Consider the following 18,145-nt stretch of genomic DNA (forward strand, 5'->3'; position numbering starts at 1 on the left):
TGAACAGGAGGGTCAGGAGAATAGAGTCCTTTCGGTCAGACATCAAGCTCTGAAGTGGACCAGGGCTGCAATGTTGGATTGGCCCCAGAGCCCCCGGCTACACACACAGCAGCACATCAGCTCATCTCATGGTCCTCAGTCTGTCTCAGCCCGGTTCACAGGACCAGATTCAGCGACGAAATGCCCCCCAAAGAGCCACAGCTGACTGGACTACAAGCTCTGACAGCAGCTAAATGAGATCATAGGTAAAAGATTTTTGAATAACTTTTAATTTGCATGCCCGGGACAGTATGCAGTTGTTATTTATTTGAATGGCAAAGTTTATACTACAGCTTAGACAAGCCATTATGTTTATATTAGTCAAACAAGGCGGGATGTTTGTTTTTTATATATTTAAAGATGCTTATTTACTGACATGAGCTCAGTTACATTAAAGATTATGCAAAGCCTACAGTATCTGAAATTTGCTTAGACTAATTAGTATTTGCACATATCATTCTGGCTTCATATTTTTATATTTTAGAGATTTTGGTTCTCTAATAGTCAAAGCACTTTAGAAAGCACATCATCAGTATCAGGAATCATTACATTACTTATTTAACTGGAGCTTTACAGCTCGGATGCATGATAGTAACAAATAAAACAGGTGATTCCTATGACACTGGCAGAATAATTTCTGATTTGCATAAACTGAAGTTAATTTACTTCATTTCGAACTGCTTCGTCTACTAGGATGGAAATGTTGCTGAGGGGAAACCTGAGGAGAGGAGTGGCGCTCTGCCTGCTGCTGTTGGCTCTCCTGCACGAGGCCACAGGCCAGAGAAGAAAGACAGGACGCAGGAACAACTACAGGTTGCATGACGATGGAGGAAATGGTAATTCCTTATATGAGCTATCCACATGTGGGGCGGGGAAGGTCGGTCACTGGATGCTGTGGGTGTAACAGACTTCAGGTACAGTAGGAGGATCAGACATTCACCAGACAGCATGCACAGCTCAAGATGTAAGTATGGTGAGAGTAAGAACAGGTCTGTCAGGATAACTGCTGTCCTGCAATAAACACTATCATTGTTATTTTAAGATAATTTTATGTCACTGATATATAATGAAATAATAATGCAAGTACACCTTTTCAAAGAGCATTTAACTTTTAATACGTTTTTATTACTCAGACATTGAAATTGTAATGTAAAAAAATATCCTAAATAAATTAAGCATAAACAATTTAAAAGCACACAATCAAAACAATAAATAATATGTGATAAAATGCTGAAGTCTTATACTGGCAGGTAGTTATTCTGGTGTCATGTTTCAAAAAATGTTCTTTTGTAAACAAACTTATGTAAAACATCGGGCAATATCAAGGTCAGCAAAGACGAGCAACTTCACATACATAAATAAATAAACCGATACCGATAAGATATGTACGATAAGTCGTTAACTTAATAATCATGACGGGCTGAAATAAGAATGTCTTTGACACAAACTAGACACTTATTTGATAAATATGGGATAAGAGCCAGCAGTGTATTAGCAAGGTCATCAAACTTAACGTCTCAAATCCTCGATGTTTAAATCCAAGTCAAGGTTTAGAACTGAACCCATTTTAAGCCTTTCTTGTTGTCAGTGATTGAACCCAAGAATCCAGAGCTGAGTGGTCACAGTGGGACCATCGCAGAGCGGCTGTGCCTCAGAACGTCGAGTGGGTTGTCCACCGATCACAGGGATGGAGGTTCCCATCTGCTGAAGTGTCCCTGTACAAGACACTGAACCCCAAATTCCTCCCGATGGTCAGACCAGCATGGCAGCTTGCTGTGATCCATATGTGAAAACTGTGAATGAGAGGCAAACTGTTGCACTTTGCATAAAAGCGCTATATCCTGTAAATGCAGCCACTTTGCACTCATTACCTAACAGTTGATGTCCTGCATTTGCACAGGCATTGACATATACATCATCCTGTTGTTTCAAGCCAGGTTTTTAGTTTTTCTCAAATGATCAGCACATTGAAAGTAACACTGCAAAGATAATGCTTAAATGCACAGTATGCCATGTTTCCTCACTCTCTCCATGAGGCCATGGCGGCAGGTGACCAAAGGAAACACACTGTTACCTTGAATAAAATGACAGATTTCTCTGGGTTTAAATGTTGTTGGAAACATGCAGAAAATTCAGTGAAATATATAACGATAGGTTTAGAAGTTTTTAGACGTTGTAATGCTGAATTCTTGCATATTGTATCTTTATAAATATATATTGATTAGCTTGTTTTAGTTGACCAACAGTTCAAAACCCAAAGTTATTCAAATTCAAATATCTATCAACTTATCTACAATAAGGACTATGCAGTTGCAACCTTCTCCAGATTCTCTCATCCGTCTTCCTCTACAGTCTTGTTAATCTCTACATTTTCCTGAGGTTTTATTGGTTTCTTTCTCCCACAGGTCTAACATGTTCGCTTGAGGTGGCCTTCATCCTGGACAGCTCGGAGAGCGCCAAAATATTCCTGTTTGAGAAGCAGAAAGCCTTCGTGTTGAGCTTCAGCACCCGCCTCGCTATGCTGCAGGTAGCAGGCTGGACCCTGAAGGTGCGAATGGCTGCACTCCAGTACAGCAGCTCCGTGTCCATAGAGCACCGATTCTCAGCCTGGACAGAGCTGGATTCATTTCACGGCCGAGTCAGCACCATGAACTACATCGGCCACGGCACCTACACCACCTACGCCATCACCAACGCCTCCCAGCTGCTGGTGCAGGAGACGCCGGCGGACAGCGTCAGGGTCGCGGTACTGATGACCGACGGGGTTGACCATCCCCGCAACCCTGATGTGATCGCGGCTGCAGCCGAGGCCAAAGGTCACGGCATAAAGTTCTTTGCTGTGGGTTTATCAGACATCGCCCAGCAGAGTCAGAATAACGCCAAGCTCCGCGCCATCGCCAGCACACCCGCTCAGCAGTTTGTCCAAAGTCTTCTGAATCCTCAGCTGGAGGAGAAGCTGCTCAAAGAGATGGTGAGTGAGGCCCTCACGTGAGACGAGATCAGATAAGATGGCGACCGTGTTGACATGAGAAACAACTGGGACGTTCTCTTTAATGGCCAGCAGGAGGCGACTCCACTGATTTCAAGAAGAAGTCTGAAGCTTATGAGAAAATGAACCTACTTCTCACTTGATTTATTACCTCAGTAAACGGTTTCCTTGTAGGTTCTTGTAAGTTTTGGTCCCATTTAGAGTAAAATAGAAGATAAAGTTGGGTATGCTTGAGATGTGGCTACACTGTGATTGAGAAGTCGCTACCACAGTGTGTTCTTGGGTTCTCAGTCAGAACCAGTTAGGATATCCCCCTAGTTCCCCCTTCTTGTCCAAATACGGCCATTTTTGACCCCCAAAAAACAACATGGCAACTGCTGTAATGCAAAACTCAAGGCTTGGAAATGTTAGGCTACACCAGTGATTCCCTATCTTGGGGTTGGGACCCTCCAAGAGAACCAAAGATCAATTAAAAGGATATAAAAGGAAACTGGGAATATTTTTTTCTCTGTAACCATTGAAGAGATTCAAGTAGATTTAGTTTTTTTTAAGGGGTTCTACCGGGCCGTGGAACTCCACCATGTCTAGGGTCCTTTCAGTACCGAACCCATTGGGAACCAAGGGGGCTTTAATCACATCAACTACTGCTATAACACCATCTGATTTCACCAGTGCATATCCAGTCCTCGGTTGATCCCTGACATCAACACCTGTTGAAACTATGCTTTCTGTTTGGTCCATCACATGTTTAAGAGGCACTGATGAACCACTGTTTACTCGTGTCCTTACAGCGGGTTCATGTCTCCGTGACAGAGTTGTGTCTGCACGATGAGGGGCTTTCCCGCCTGCTTTGCATTTTCCACACAGACAGAAATGTCGGGGTCAGGGCCTGTCGGAGAGAGTGGCCTGGTTTGTTCTGCTCCCCAGAAATGTGTGAAGTTATCCATTCATACTTACAGCTTACAAGAAAGACACTACATATTAATACAGTCATGTCAGTTTTAATTGTGTAGTGCCAAATTACGACAGAAGTTCTCATCTCATATGGAGCAGGTCTAGACTACTCTAATTTGCAGAGATGCAACATTTCCAATGAGCAATCACGTGGTGACAGCGAAGAGGACATACTGCCTTTAACAGGAAGACACCTCCATCAGAACCTCACTCCTCGTGGACGGCCATCTGTCTCAACAACAACAATAACAACAGCAATAAAAATAATAACTGCAATGGTCCAAACACAGAACCTTGTGGAAAAAGGTGCAATGTGTATAATTTTTAGTTTCAGTTGTTCAGAGATTCACCAAAATTATGAACAGAATGTAAAAAACATAAGAAGTTCTGGCACCTCTCCCTGCCAACATTCCCTCCTGGGTCCCGCCCTGCTCCGGGCCTGAAAAGTCCGAAGCTCCTGTGCAAGCAGTGTATACAACACTCACACTCCCCCAGTGCTAACCCTAACCCAAGTTCCCACTCCAGACCACTAACTGCATGGCTAACTAAGCTAACTAGCTAATGGGCAGCTTCAGTTAGCAGCAGTTTGTGGTTACTCTGCTGATATGCTAGCGTAAAAATTCGACTAATTCTCACATGTTGCACCTTGAAACCAGTTTAATCCACTTCCTTTAATGCTAATTAAAGTTCCCAGTCTCTGTAATAGGATGTGATGGTAATGGAGTCAAATGCAGCACTACGATCTAACAAAACAAGTACAAACACAGGTCATTTATAACTTTGACTGATGTCTTTGTGCTGTGATAAACTATTAAAGTCATGACAATAGTTTATTTCACTAGTTGTGAGGAAAGACAATATTTAACACGGAGGTACCAAGTTTTGACTCAAACAAATAAATGGATCTTTTCTGTGGTACTGAACCTGTAACTGAACATGTGTTGTCTCATGTTTTGCATCCAGGCTGCAGTCGCATTTGAAGGGGTAAGTCTTTCAACGCAATTCAGCTCTTTACCTCTATAATTACACTGTAAATTTTAAATGTAGCATTGACTTTTTTTCCCTCCTGTTAGTGTCCACAGGCCCAAGTCTGTTTGTGTGAAAGGGGAGAGAGGGGCCCTCCAGGAAGTCCAGTGAGTCAAAAATCTGTCTGGGTTTTTCTGTATTTCTTCATCATGGCATGGCTTGATTTTGTCTTTTAGCACCTAGTTAAGACTTGACTGTTACTAATTTCAGGGTAGAAAAGGGGACGCAGGCTTCAGAGGGTCACCTGGTCAAAAAGGAGCGAGGGTAAGTCATCACATAAAGAAGATATTTAACTATTTTAGTGTCTGATTTTACTTTAAGTTGGCATCTTTTTTTTATCAGGGAGAGTCTGGCTCGAACGGTCGACCTGGAAATGACGGCCCAGAGGTAAAAAAAAATTCACTTTAACAACCAAATAACATGCTTTTCATCAGATGAAATGCAGATTTTAAGTGTGTTTCACCTTTTGCAGGGTCGACCAGGTTATAAGGGCAACAAGGTGGGTGACGTTTAGCTTTAGCAACATGCTAATCAGTTATATTCAAGTCTGAAGAAAACAAGAGGGTAAACTGTTGTGTTTGGTGTTTCAGGGGGAGAGAGGAGACTGTGGCACTCCTGGTGAAAAGGGTGACATTGTATGGACATTATTAAGTACATTATTGTCATCAATACTCACAGAGTTTGTCCTCATACTGAATTAAGTGTCATTTTGCAGGGACCTGAGGGACCTCCAGGCCAGCGAGGAACAAAAGGAGAACAGGTAGAGCATAAATAGATGTCTTTTTTTGTTGAACGATAGCAATAATGAGCTTAGTGTACTCATTTTAGACCCAACAAATAGGAATTTTGTTGGCTAATTCCATATACAGCATTAAAAAACATCATACTAAAAGTATATTGTAAGTAGAAGTGACAAAAACAAAATGCTAACAATTTTATTTCTTAAAAGTCCAGAAAATAGTTTAAATAAGAACAGTGAGTGTCAGTACTCGGCCAATGCTATCAAAGTGTTGGTCACCACTTATGTCCAGACTGAAAGCTCTCAGAAAATATCTGATGGATTGCAGCGAAGCTTTGTACAAACACTCATTCATTCATGCATTCATGGTCCGTGGAAGATGAATCCAACCAAGCGGTGACCTCCGGGGCGGAAAGATTAAGCCACGCTCTACCTCTTTGCCCATGTTTGGATTAGCTGGGAGTTAGGGGGAGTCAGGCTGTGCCAAGATGGTAACAGCTGGAGCCACAACACTGAGCTTCACAACAGCTCTTCGGAAACCTATGGGTGACGTCACAAAGACTCCTTCCATGTTTTATACAGTCTATGAATCCTACTGACTCGTGATCAACTCTATGTTTCGTTTGGTGCTGATTACCAAATGTTAGAACGCTATCAACCCATCGGCTATAGTCTAACGACTATTTAGCCTCTGAGAACAACCGCCATTATCTACATAAAGGATATCCAAGCCAAGACTTCCTCTTCCATGCACTGGTCATGGTTTACAGCTACATTAGCAACTTGAGAGGCAAGAATGGAGTTGAAGACTCGGACACAGACTGTTTACCTGCATGCCACCAAAATGCACTCAAATGTGATTGGTCAATAAAAGTCAGACTACAAACAGACTGATACCAAAATCTTGTCTCTTGCCTACGGATTCACAATTCTTACACGGATATATGTTCATAGGGATTGACAAACAACGTAGGATAAACATCAGCATGCTAGCATTGTTAAAATGAGCATTTTAGCATGCTGATGTTAGCATTTAGCCCTGAGCACCTTTATGTCTAAGTACGGCTTCACAGAGTGGTGAGCGTGACTGTTGACTTAGTCTTGTTTAAATAATTTAACTTCAATAAAGTTTCATTGATCGTAGTTTGTATTGACTTATCACCAGATTCATTTAATCGTTTGACTTTGCCGTTAAATCATTTTTAATTGTTATAGTTATACTTTTGTCCCTGATGCTTCACGCCCCTGATCGTTCAGTTTACTGCCGGCTGTTCATTGATACGCGGACATCATGTAACGTCCACATCAGACAGCCTGTTCAGCCTCCAATATGAAAAATGGAAGTGGAATTTGTCTCGTATTCATCTCTGCACTAATGGAATGTGAATATTGGATTATGGGTAATCCTGATACCAATGTGGCTATCCAAAGCAGTGAATCCAGGCTTGCAGGATATTATTCTTTTGCAGGAACAGACTTTGTGTGGTGGGATTAGTGCAGGGACCTGGCCGCCCAGCACCACTCTTCCTCCTCTGTGCCACTGGCACAGTGTCAGTATAACCTTGTTATTTTGTGGGCTTGGCCTGAGAATCGAAGGACATGAAAGCCATGAATGTTGATTTTAATCTTGTTGTATTTTTCATTCAGAGGTTGTGGGTTTTGGTCATACAACGCGGGGGCCACATTTTAAATTCATACATGACTGTTGCATGCAGCTGGATGCCTCAGTTGTTTGAGTAAAAAAACATAGACTGTGCAGTATGTGATTTAAGAAAACTTGCATCAATATTTAATATTTGTTTTGCAGGGTGCATTAGGACCGCCAGGAGAAATGGGCGCTGAGGGAACAGGGGGACCGAAAGTAAGTTTCCTCAAGACCTCAAGATGCAGGAAATTTAGGGAATTTTCAACTCTGTCTCAAAAAATGAGAAAAGTTCTTGAAATGAGATACACTTTTTGTATTAAAAGAGTAGTTACACATTATAAGATATACAGTAAGACTGATGGTGAGGGGGAAAGAGTTTGCTTGGCTTGAAAAAATACAGCTCGCAACACAACTAAAACATCATAATTAAAAAGTTGTCGTTGTTGGTTTACTATGTACACAAACAGAAATGTAAAAATGATCACTTGTGGTTTACATGCTGGGACTGTTTCCATCCACCCAGTATCTCTGTTCAGCATCCCCACTGGTTGCCCGGCAACCTCAATGCGATGCCAAGAAGTCACGGCTGTTTTTTTTTTTGTTTTTTTTCCGAAAGCATTTTTCCCAAAATGTCGAACTATTCCTGTGAGGCTTAGAGAGCTTTTTTAGGAAATGTTCTCATTTTGTGATCTGAAATCCAGTCCGTCGTCTTCCCAGAGACAACAGAGCGTTCTGTCTGTAAAAAGCATTATTATTTGTTCAACCACAGAATCCATTTATTCAGATCGTATAAGGATTTCTTCATTCACACACAGCGCTCCCCAGACACATTCGCACACAACATTTGTATTGTCAGATGGCAGATTTGGTTAAAAAAGCGAGCAACACATAAGATCGACCTTTAAAAATGTGTGCCCACGGCTAATAAGATGCTGATGCCTCCATCACCACAGAGCTGTCCTGCAGCTTCCTAACAAAGATCTCTTTATACAGATGAAATCTACTGTGATTTATTGCACATCCAGGAAAAGTCCAGGCATTAATCAAGAGTTTTAGAGAGCGAACAAAGGACTCGTCTTTATTTCTTAAATGCCAGAAAAGGTTGAAAAAAGACTGACAGGCCATTTGGCTTCACTGATGAAGATTAATGAGTATAACATGTATTTTTATAGTATTTTCCATCAGATACTTTTGTAAATGACAGTCAATGCCAACAGGAACAAGATGGCATCCTGTACATGTTACTGCATAATGTGTATAAAGGGAAGATGACCAGATGACTTTGGTCACTACTTCTGAATTCATTTCACATGTTTACAGTGTTGAACTGCCGTCATCGTGACATACATGTCTCTGAATTTGTTTATTGCCACAGGGAGACAGAGGACCCACTGGTGCTTCTGGACCACCGGGGGACATTGGTATCGGTTTCCCAGGAGGAAAGGTAACTCTTTACTGTAAAAACTCATCCTAAAGTCTAATCAATGCCTAAATTTACTCTCAAGGAGGTGATGATGGATGGTGTTTTCCTTTATAACCATTTCATACAATTTCTGAAAGCTTATGTGAAACACAACAATGAAGCTTTGTATAGCACATGTATGCAGTTCATAAACACTATCTTTCTTTGTTTATTCCCTCTTGTCTCTCTCTTTGGTTCATTTTAAGAGTTGCAGAACATTTTAGGACATCCTTAACAGCCAGAGAGATTGTTTAATTGTTTTCACAGATAATGTGAAACGAACAAAACCCCAATAAATGACAGATATAGAATAAATATCATCAGACTTTAATGACTTACTGGAAACTTTGTCATGTTTACAGGGTGAAAAAGGCATTCAGGGAAGACCAGGTCCCAATGGTCCTGTTGGGATCGGAGAACCAGGACTGCCAGTGAGTATGAAAATGGTCTTATAATGTACAAGAGTAACTGCATCAAGATCCTTTGTGTACACAGTTGATTACTTTTAAGTTTACTCTGTGTATAACTGTGTAACCTTGATAAAAGTGATAAAATAAACAGCTGAAGTTAAGATCCTCGTCGTGTGAATGCATTAAGGAGAGTACCAGATCAAAGTTAAAGGTCTAAATGTAAACTATTTCATAAAGAGTGAGCGAACATCCTGACGAAGCTATATCACATATTTAGGATATTCTTTCTCCCCTCCATCTGGTGTCCTTCTGGTTATTATACATCACAGATCAAACTGTCAAAACATGAGCATGTTCAGTCCACTTTACTCTCATCACATTCCAGGATTCCTGGGAATTAAGGTTGTTATCATTGTTTGAACCGCTGCTGCCCCCTGCAGCACCAATGTGCAAAGTACAACCTCAAGCATTCTGTATTTAGCATTTTGTGCTCATATGTGGAGATTTTTATGAGAAGTTGTTTGTTTGTTCCAGGGCCCCCCAGGACCTCCAGGTGCACAAGGAAACTCCGGACCACCTGGAGACGGGTTTCCAGGTCCGAAGGTGGGTCGGGTTTTTTTTAAACATGCAAGGAAAATTCTTACTGAATCTTGATCTTGACAGTAACACAAATGTGTGCAGATTTTCATACAAACAAAAACATGCAGTGTTTGATTTACTGAACAAAAATGTGATATTTGTTTAATTGATAACGTTCACTGCCGGTAGCAGAACAGACTGATTCATAGAAAAAACAAGAGTATGTGTCTCTGATTTCTCCAAACGTTGTGCATTTATTCAGGAATTTACATTATTGGCCTAATAATCACATTTAAAACATGTTGGACATGTGTGAAGCTCATGCAATTATAATATGAGAACTGTCCTTGTTTTAGGGTGATCGAGGATACGAGGGCCCGAGGGGCAATCGAGGACTTCCTGGTGTTGGGGTCAAAGGTGACAAGGTAAAGACACTTGAAACGTATACACGTCTTATATTTATATTCAAACTGTCTGCTGATGCTGCAACGTTTACTACAATGTGTTCACCTGCGCCTCACTCTGACACAGAGCTGGCTCTTTGTTTACTTTTGTATGAACCTTTTCTCAGGGCAGTCAGGGCCCGCCGGGGATTACAGGTCCAGTTGGTGCTCCTGGTTTAGGACTTCAAGGAGAAAAGGTAAAAACTGCTGGAACCTCTGCTAAAACTGAAGGGGAGAGACACTTTCTAATCATCGTATTGAGTTATCAGCGTCTCCCAGCTGCTTTTATTTTAAAAGCTTAATGTTCTTTCTCGCAGGGCGATCTAGGCCCAGTCGGACCTGCAGGACCCAGAGGACTCCCAGGTATTGGAATAACGGGACCAAAGGTGAGACAGGAGGGGGACGTCCATTAACTGACAGGGTGTTTGTCTCAGAAACAGAAACTCAAGATAGTAATTGTGATTGACAGTCAGCTGATTGTGTGATTGCATCTACATTGTTTTGCATATTTTATCACGCACATGCACCTGTGCGACACAGCTGGCCTGTCAATCAAACGCCTGTTTGAATCAGTCTCAGGCTCAATCATGGAGGCAACAGAGAGGCTGCTAGTTTATAATCTGAGACACATTTAATTCACATTGAGATCAGGTTCAAGTGAGGCTAACTTCAGTGACTCTGTAAAACATTTTCTGTTTTCTTAATTTTACTCAAAGAGAAGATTAAAGGCATACTGTGTAGGATTTGCTGGTTACTGTTTGTAAGCAGTTGATTGTTGAGTCTCAGTCTCAGGTAATCACATACCACCATTTTGGGTTGGCAAGCCATCGCTGATGCCCAGAAACATCCTGAACACGGAAAAAAAACAATAAGAAAATACAGGCAGAGATCAGGGTCTCTGTAGATGCAGATACAACAAGAGAGTCCGAAGTCATGACTGAGAGGGATTATTTTTGTACGAGTCTATACTGCAAAGTCCTGCATAGTGTAACTTTAAACAAGAAAAGAAAAGGAACAGAACATAATTAAAACACAAACACACAAAAAAAAACATTTTTACTGTCAAAAAATCCCACAAAAACAAAAAAAATAAGGATGAACTGTTCTTTTGAGTGTCGTCTGTGTATCGAAACCCTGATATATCTTCTTCCTTTGTGCACACTCACCGTCCTGCAAGCAGAACGCTCAGTAGTGCACCAGGTGTGTATTAATCCACCGCTACAAATAGTTCCCAACAAATGCCCAAGTTAATCCAGTTAAAGTAACATTTGCTACAACTACGGTATCCGGCGGTTTTATGAAATTACCGAGCCTTTTTAAAAAAAATGAATCTTTATATTTGTGACCTGAACTTTTACATCTGTAGTAGGAAGTAATTATCTTAGGGCTTAGTGACACACACACGGTGAGAACTAACATGTATTCAGTTTTGGTAGGATTTTTCACCTCTTTCTTGGTGACAGCTCGTTTAAGCTCTAAGTAAAAACACTGAATATTCTCCTGTCTGTGTGAATGTTTCCTTTCAGGGGAACCAGGGACTCCCAGGTGAAGTTGGACTGCCAGGTGAGAGAGGAGTGGGAGAACCAGGACCCAAAGTAAGTGTGCTGCTCCCCTCGCAACACTACTGCAGTATACTCAGCCACCACAGAACAGTATAGTTCCCTTTGAAGAAACAGTTTGACATTTTGGGAAATATGCTTAATCACTTTTTTGTTGAAGCTTGTTTGCATGTTATTTTCCTCTCTCAGGGTGACCCAGGAGCTGAGGGGTTACCAGGTATACCAGGTCAGACAGGAGAGGACGGAGTCCCGGGACTGAAGGTAACATCAGTACTCGAACCTGTTTTCTATTTTCGATATTATTTGGAATTTTTCTTATCAGTCTGTGCTTCAGTAACTGTTTCCAAATGATGTCAGGGTGACATCGGGTTACCAGGGCCGAGGGGAGCTGTCGGTGCTTCTGTTAAAGGCACACCTGGAGAACGGGTAATGGACGTTTTTCACAGTTGATATGTTCTGTATACTTGATATGTTGAGTTTACAGAAAAAAATCCCCGTAATATGATAACAGTGTAACTCAAAGCTGATGAGTCAGAGGGCTATTTGGTTGAATATGAACAGCAGTCTTGTGTTGTTTTTGCAGGGACCCCCAGGGGACAGAGGGACCAGAGGCCAGCCCGGTGCAGTCGGTCCAGTGGGGCCAATGGGGGCAAAGGTCTGTAAGCACACAACAGGTCAATTTTATATGAAAATGTTGGATTCTTATACCTGAATTTTAATATCTGCTGATACTGAGGGGTTTATGTGTCGTGGGACTAAAATATCTCCAAAGCAAGGACATGTTGAGTCAGACAACACCGGTACATAGCTTTCCCAAAATAAGGTCCCATGGGGTCCACCTCTCTATAGGCTTAAAACTACCTAATTATAATTATAATAATACTAAACTAATATTAGTCTAATAGGTGTTTTCTCTTGCAGGGGGAACCAGGAATTATTGGGCCACCAGGAAAAACTGGACCACCAGGGAAGGGTATACCTGGTGCCAAGGTAGGCTCATGTGGTGCAAACAAACCACAGCTGTAACTGTAAACAGCAACAAGCCTGGTTCATTGTTCTACTTCTGGTTTTTGTCAGGGAGAACTAGGTCCACGAGGTCCACCTGGAGCTGTGGGAGAGTCAGGGATTGGCTTACCTGGACCAAAGGTGAGTTCAGCTCAGGTTTAATCTTCACGGATCCTCCCCATGATAAGTTCTGAAAAACAAATGGTTTGGTTTGTAGGGAGACAGAGGGGCCCCGGGGCCTGCTGGGTCACCTGGACTGAAAGGTGACGGATACCCCGGCCCTCCAGTGAGTATCATCCTGAAGTACATCTACATGTTTTATCCCTTCACAGCCTGCATTATGTAATTATTTCACACTGTGTCTCAGGGACTTCCAGGGCCTCCAGGTCTGATAGGAGAGACGGGATCGGATGGTGTTGGTTTACCTGGACCAAAGGTAAAAGTTCAGCCCACGGAAATGATTGTAGTTCTTAAATGAAGTGGTCTGTTTTTGTTTGTTTCAGTCATATAAATGTTTTATAACTAAAGAAAACTGTTCTCTGTTCAGGGGGACAGAGGCTTAGCTGGACCTCCTGGACCTGCTGGACCACCAGGGATTGGTCTCCTTGGTGCTAAGGTAATCTGCTCTATTTCGAACAAAAGCGTGTACGTGAATGCCTTTAATTTCATGTTGGTATCCAGAAAGACACAGTTTCTTTTCCCTGCAGGGTACTGTTGGCCGAGCCGGACAACCTGGTGCACCAGGGTTACCTGGTGAGGGCATCCAAGGACAAAAGGTACCGCAGGATATGTTTTAATCATTGATTTATCGTGGTGAAGGAACCCATTCAGTTTAGACTCTGAGGTGCTGGTGCTTAAAGACAGACAATAGAAACTTTTCTATGAGCTCCATCTTCTTGTATAAGTTCTCAGTGGTGTCTGTACTGTATGTTTCCAGGGGGAGAGTGGATTTCAAGGGATCTCCGGCCCCAGAGGTCCTCCTGGACAAGGTCTGCAGGGGGACAAGGTAACAACACATGATCATGAAATATGAAGTGACAGTAAACCGAGCAAAATGATAAATTGCATGACATTTAAACAAAATATGCAACATGTTCAGATTAACCAGCCTATTTGGTCTACTGCGTGGCTCATGAGACGGGTGTTTCTTTCCTCTCGCAGGGGGATCGAGGGTTCAGAGGTGAAAAAGGCAAAAAGGGAGATAAAGGAGAATCTGGAGAGACAGGAGCCATCGGACCTTTGGTACTGGATTAGTTTTTTAGACACATTCAAGTGCTTTCAAAGACAATAGTTAAAAAATGTTGATCTCTTTCGAATCACAGGGCAGAATGGGACAAAAAGGAGAGCCTGGACTTACAGTAAGTATCACTCATTACGATGAAAAACATGCAGTGCAGTCAACAATACTAATAAATAATTAATAATGCGAAGCCAAGATATGAATTTGCTTCACCACCGGATGTGAATGTTCTATTTGCACAATAACTCGAACGGAAGTAAACAGGAAGCAGTAAACAAAGTACAGAAAACAAAAGGCTGAAGGAACATTTTAGTTTCTTAGGACTTTAAAGTTCTGAGTACTACACAAAAACTACTGAACGGATATTAGGAAACTTGAACGGAGGTCTTGAATCTTGAATAGACCCCGTTAACTTTTGCTGTGTCAACATCTTCATTAACTTCTCAAGGAATAATGCATTGATCTTGTTGATGAAAAAAACATGAGATGGTGAGAGAAAATCAAGACACACCTGCAGGCAATTGATCAGAAACATGAATACAGTCATGATCATGTACACAGGGAGATGAATAGGCAAGTTTTATGACCGAAGACTCAAGACCTGGATTCTCGTACGCATGCAAACATATTCAGTTTTGAAAGTACTGCACTTTCTATCTTTCACAGAGAGATGAAATCATCAAAATAGTGAGATCCATCTGCAGTAAGTCATCAGAAACTCAAAACTCACATTTTGAACTGTAGTTGTTTCTTTATTTCTATAACGTGGCTCCGTCCCTCCTCTGTTTCGTTAGGTTGTGGAGTGACGTGCCGCCAAACTCCATTGGAGCTCGTGTTTGTGATCGACAGCTCTGAGAGCGTCGGCCCCGACAACTTCAACGTGATCAAAGACTTTGTGAACGCCCTGATCGACCGAGCCTCGGTCAACAAGGACACCACGCGGGTGGGTGTGGTCCTTTACAGTCACATCAACATGGTGGTGGTCAGCCTCAGACAGGAGGCCAATCGAGATGAGATCAAGTCTGCCGTGCGTTCCATGACCTACCTGGGCGAGGGTACGTTCACGGGCAGCGCCATCCAACAGGCCAACCAGGTGTTCAAGGCGGCGCGGGCAGGTGTGAGGAAGGTGGCCATCATTATCACGGACGGGCAGGCCGATAAGAGAGACGCCGTCAGTTTGGAGAGCGCGGTGTCAGAAGCTAAAGGAAGTAACGTGGAGATGTTCGTGATCGGGGTGGTGAATGAGAGCGACCCGCTGTACGAGGAGTTCAAGAAGGAGATCAATCTCATGGCCTCTGACCCCGACAGCGACCACGTGTTCCTGATCGATGACTTCAAAACTCTTCCAGGTGAGCCGCTCTCGTGATCACATGACGTAGCAGCATTTTAAAGGGTTAGTTTCACCCGAATGACAAAACAAACACATTTTCCTACTTATCACTTATTTGCCCAGATTTTAAAATATCGGTCTAGCGGTGGAAAGTAACTGATTACATTTGCTCGCATTGCTCTGGACTTGCAGCTCTGGAGAGGAAACTGCTGAGCCATATCTGTGAGGATGGAGAAAGACATTTGTTCAGCTCCATCCCGAACTCCAGACTGCCTCCAGGAATCCCTGAGATCTCCGGTAACGTTCGAGAACCTCCATACAGGACCGATACAGACACACCCACTTTCACAGGAGACTTCAGGAGAGTCCAGATGATGGTGAGGAGAACAAATCAGTCATTTTTTTCTACCCCCTGTTGACAACGAAGGCTCTATTACAATGGTTTATTGTATCACTGGCAATATCCAGACGCAATTAAGTAAAACCATCCAGCAACCCTCTGGCATGGCTCTGATGGTCTGTCCACCGCTTTGGTCCGGACAAAAATGTCTCAAGAACTAGTCGAGGGATTGCCATGAAATTTTGTACAAAAATGAATTGTCCTAGGGGACAAATCCTAATTATTTAAGTGATTACCTGACATTATCTCGGCACAGTAGATGATCTCATTCCCTGCTCTACAGCCCGGCCCTCCAGCGTCAATGCCGGACAGAGAACCCATCACTCCACAGAGACCCCCGACGGATGACAGATCCTCCTCAGAAATTCAGAGATTTCCACTGTTCGACAGGGAGCCTTTCAGACCTGTAACAGAGTTCCTCCCACAGTTTGACATGCAGGACCCCACGAACCACATGGTGATGACGGGAGCCATCGGGCCGGCGGGTCCCACTCTGAAGACCCCGTCTGAGGAGAAGATACCAGTACCGCTGCCGCCGACTCCTGCACTGAAGCCATCAGACGCCTACGGCTCAGGTAACAGAGAGTTTTAAGAGATGATGAAGAAATGATTGGTTTAAATGGTAGAAATCAAGTCTCAATTAAGTAAAAAGAAATATGCAGTGAAGGTTCAAATACTTTTTACCTCTGCGCATCTTTTATTTTGTTATATTGAGAAAATGTTGGTGGTCTTTGTCCCATGGGTAATATGTTCAGAGGGACGTACGTTCCCAAGTTCTACTCATGTGCTCTCCAGGGGTTTGGTTTCCAGGGTCCAGTGTTCCCCAACTACTTACGTGCCCTCCTGAGGTCCTATGTTTCCAAGATCCTATGTTCCCCAGTTCTATGCTCTCCTAGGGTCGTTTGTTGCCCAGCTCTAGGGTTAGAGTTGGGGTTATTCCCACCTGAATGCAATAGGAGGGGTAATGCATGGAACAAAATACTGAACAGGGGAACAGGACCCTGGGAACAAAGGTGCGCTCCTCATTTTACATGCTCATCACCTGCATGTTGGCATTGTAAATGAGTGTGTAACAGTAGCTTGCTGCATCTCTGTGCCTGCGTATACCATCACAGAGCTGCTAGCATGGCTTGTGAACCTGGTCTTGTTAAGTTTGACACTTGTCTTTCGTTGTCTTCAGCGGAGCGCTGCGAGCAACCCCTGGATCCAGGACCTTGCCGGGACTACGTGGTGAAGTGGTACTACGACGCCACAGCCAATTCCTGCGCTCAGTTCTGGTTCGGAGGCTGTCGAGGAAACAGCAACCAGTTCGCCGCTGAGAAGGAGTGCAGAAAAACCTGCGTCAAGGTCTAACGTGCACAACGTGCCTGTAGTCATGAGCATGATGCTCAAAAAAAAACATTCTTCTGAGACTTCACGCCATGAAGTTCACCTCAGCTTCAGTGCCTTAGTATTTTACTTGTAGCTACTTTGACATGGATAGGGAAAATAAACAACAACTGTTATAAAAGAGGCTTCAGTAAACCAAATTAACCTTAAATGTAGTTGAAGGTTTAAATTGTTCAGTAGGCCACATGGTTTTAAATGTGTTTTTTCCTGTTGGCCATTGTGTCAATCAATCAAAATGATGTCTGTAATGTTACTTACACTGTTGAGCAGTTATGTTAAAAATAAAACAAACTTTGTAACCACTAACCTTTCTATTCAGAAGAAGTAACCCTTTTGTATAATACAACCGTGTATTTTTCTACTTAATGTCTCAAGTTTTTTATGTTTATGTTTTTTAATACTGTGAAATGTCACACAACAAATAAACTCATAATTTCATGCACTATGGGTTGAATGCACTTCCAAATCATCTGTTAACTGAATATAACTTAACACAAGGTTACACAAAAGAATAAGTCATAGTTGTGCCTAAAATGTGATGAGCTTCAATAGAGGAAATAGCCGGTATTGGCAGTAAAAAGCCGGCGAGAAGATCTCGTTGTTGTTGAAGGTAAGAGGAATTCCCTCCCAACAGGAAGATGACTCACTGAGAAACACTTTCTTCACCACAAACTTTCAAGTTGGACATGATTACATGTAATTAGCGAGGAGAAGCCGCTCTCAGAACAATGCATCTTCAGCACGTGGAGTGCCTATTTAGCTGTAAAAGCTTCTTGTTGACTTCAGGGTAACATCTTGAGAAAAAAAAAAAGCTAATTGGCTTTCATGCTGGGCGAGCGTGGTAGGTGATATTTTGCATCAGCGCTGTCGTCATGGATTAACGGCTCCCGCCCGTGTATGCTAGTTAATGAGATGGTAGGAGTAATGGATCCAGTC

At 42.6% G+C, this 18,145-nt stretch overlaps 1 protein-coding gene across 2 annotated transcripts; it reads left to right on the forward strand.

Moving 5' to 3' along the window:
• Positions 1 to 100: 100 nt before the first annotated feature.
• Positions 101 to 17,651, forward strand: col28a1b (collagen, type XXVIII, alpha 1b). 2 transcript variants are annotated; one of them, XM_084357546.1, is made up of 35 exons: positions 101 to 245; positions 733 to 875; positions 2,445 to 3,010; positions 4,946 to 4,966; positions 5,056 to 5,115; positions 5,219 to 5,272; positions 5,351 to 5,395; positions 5,481 to 5,507; positions 5,599 to 5,643; positions 5,724 to 5,768; positions 7,555 to 7,608; positions 8,768 to 8,836; positions 9,217 to 9,285; positions 9,799 to 9,867; positions 10,200 to 10,268; positions 10,415 to 10,483; positions 10,604 to 10,672; positions 11,813 to 11,881; positions 12,035 to 12,106; positions 12,203 to 12,271; positions 12,429 to 12,500; positions 12,767 to 12,835; positions 12,923 to 12,991; positions 13,068 to 13,136; positions 13,218 to 13,286; positions 13,398 to 13,466; positions 13,558 to 13,626; positions 13,788 to 13,856; positions 14,012 to 14,092; positions 14,173 to 14,208; positions 14,757 to 14,793; positions 14,885 to 15,439; positions 15,613 to 15,797; positions 16,104 to 16,395; positions 17,001 to 17,651. In XM_084357546.1, the coding sequence occupies exons 2-35, from the start codon at positions 734 to 736 to the stop codon at positions 17,171 to 17,173; spliced, it is 3,597 nt and encodes a 1,198-aa protein (XP_084213672.1). In that variant the 5' UTR covers positions 101 to 245; position 733; the 3' UTR covers positions 17,174 to 17,651. The 2 variants fall into 2 exon arrangements, with proteins under 2 accessions (XP_084213672.1, XP_084213673.1); XM_084357547.1 differs by having other exon boundaries at positions 16,248 to 16,395.
• Positions 17,652 to 18,145: the final 494 nt, after the last annotated feature.

The sequence above is a fragment of the Pagrus pagrus genome, assembly GCF_965226575.1.
Source record: "Pagrus pagrus genome assembly, chromosome: 7".
Classification (NCBI taxonomy): domain Eukaryota; kingdom Metazoa; phylum Chordata; class Actinopteri; order Spariformes; family Sparidae; genus Pagrus; species Pagrus pagrus.

Bases quoted from the DNA above. Each gene is read 5' to 3' on its own strand.
- col28a1b (XM_084357546.1), top strand. From the start codon at position 734: ATGGAAATGTTGCTGAGGGGAAACCTGAGGAGAGGAGTGGCGCTCTGC. The intron at 14,093-14,172 runs GTACTGGATTAG...TTCGAATCACAG, and splicing joins CAGGAGCCATCGGACCTTTG to GGCAGAATGGGACAAAAAGG. The intron at 14,794-14,884 runs GTAAGTCATCAG...CTGTTTCGTTAG, and splicing joins AATAGTGAGATCCATCTGCA to GTTGTGGAGTGACGTGCCGC.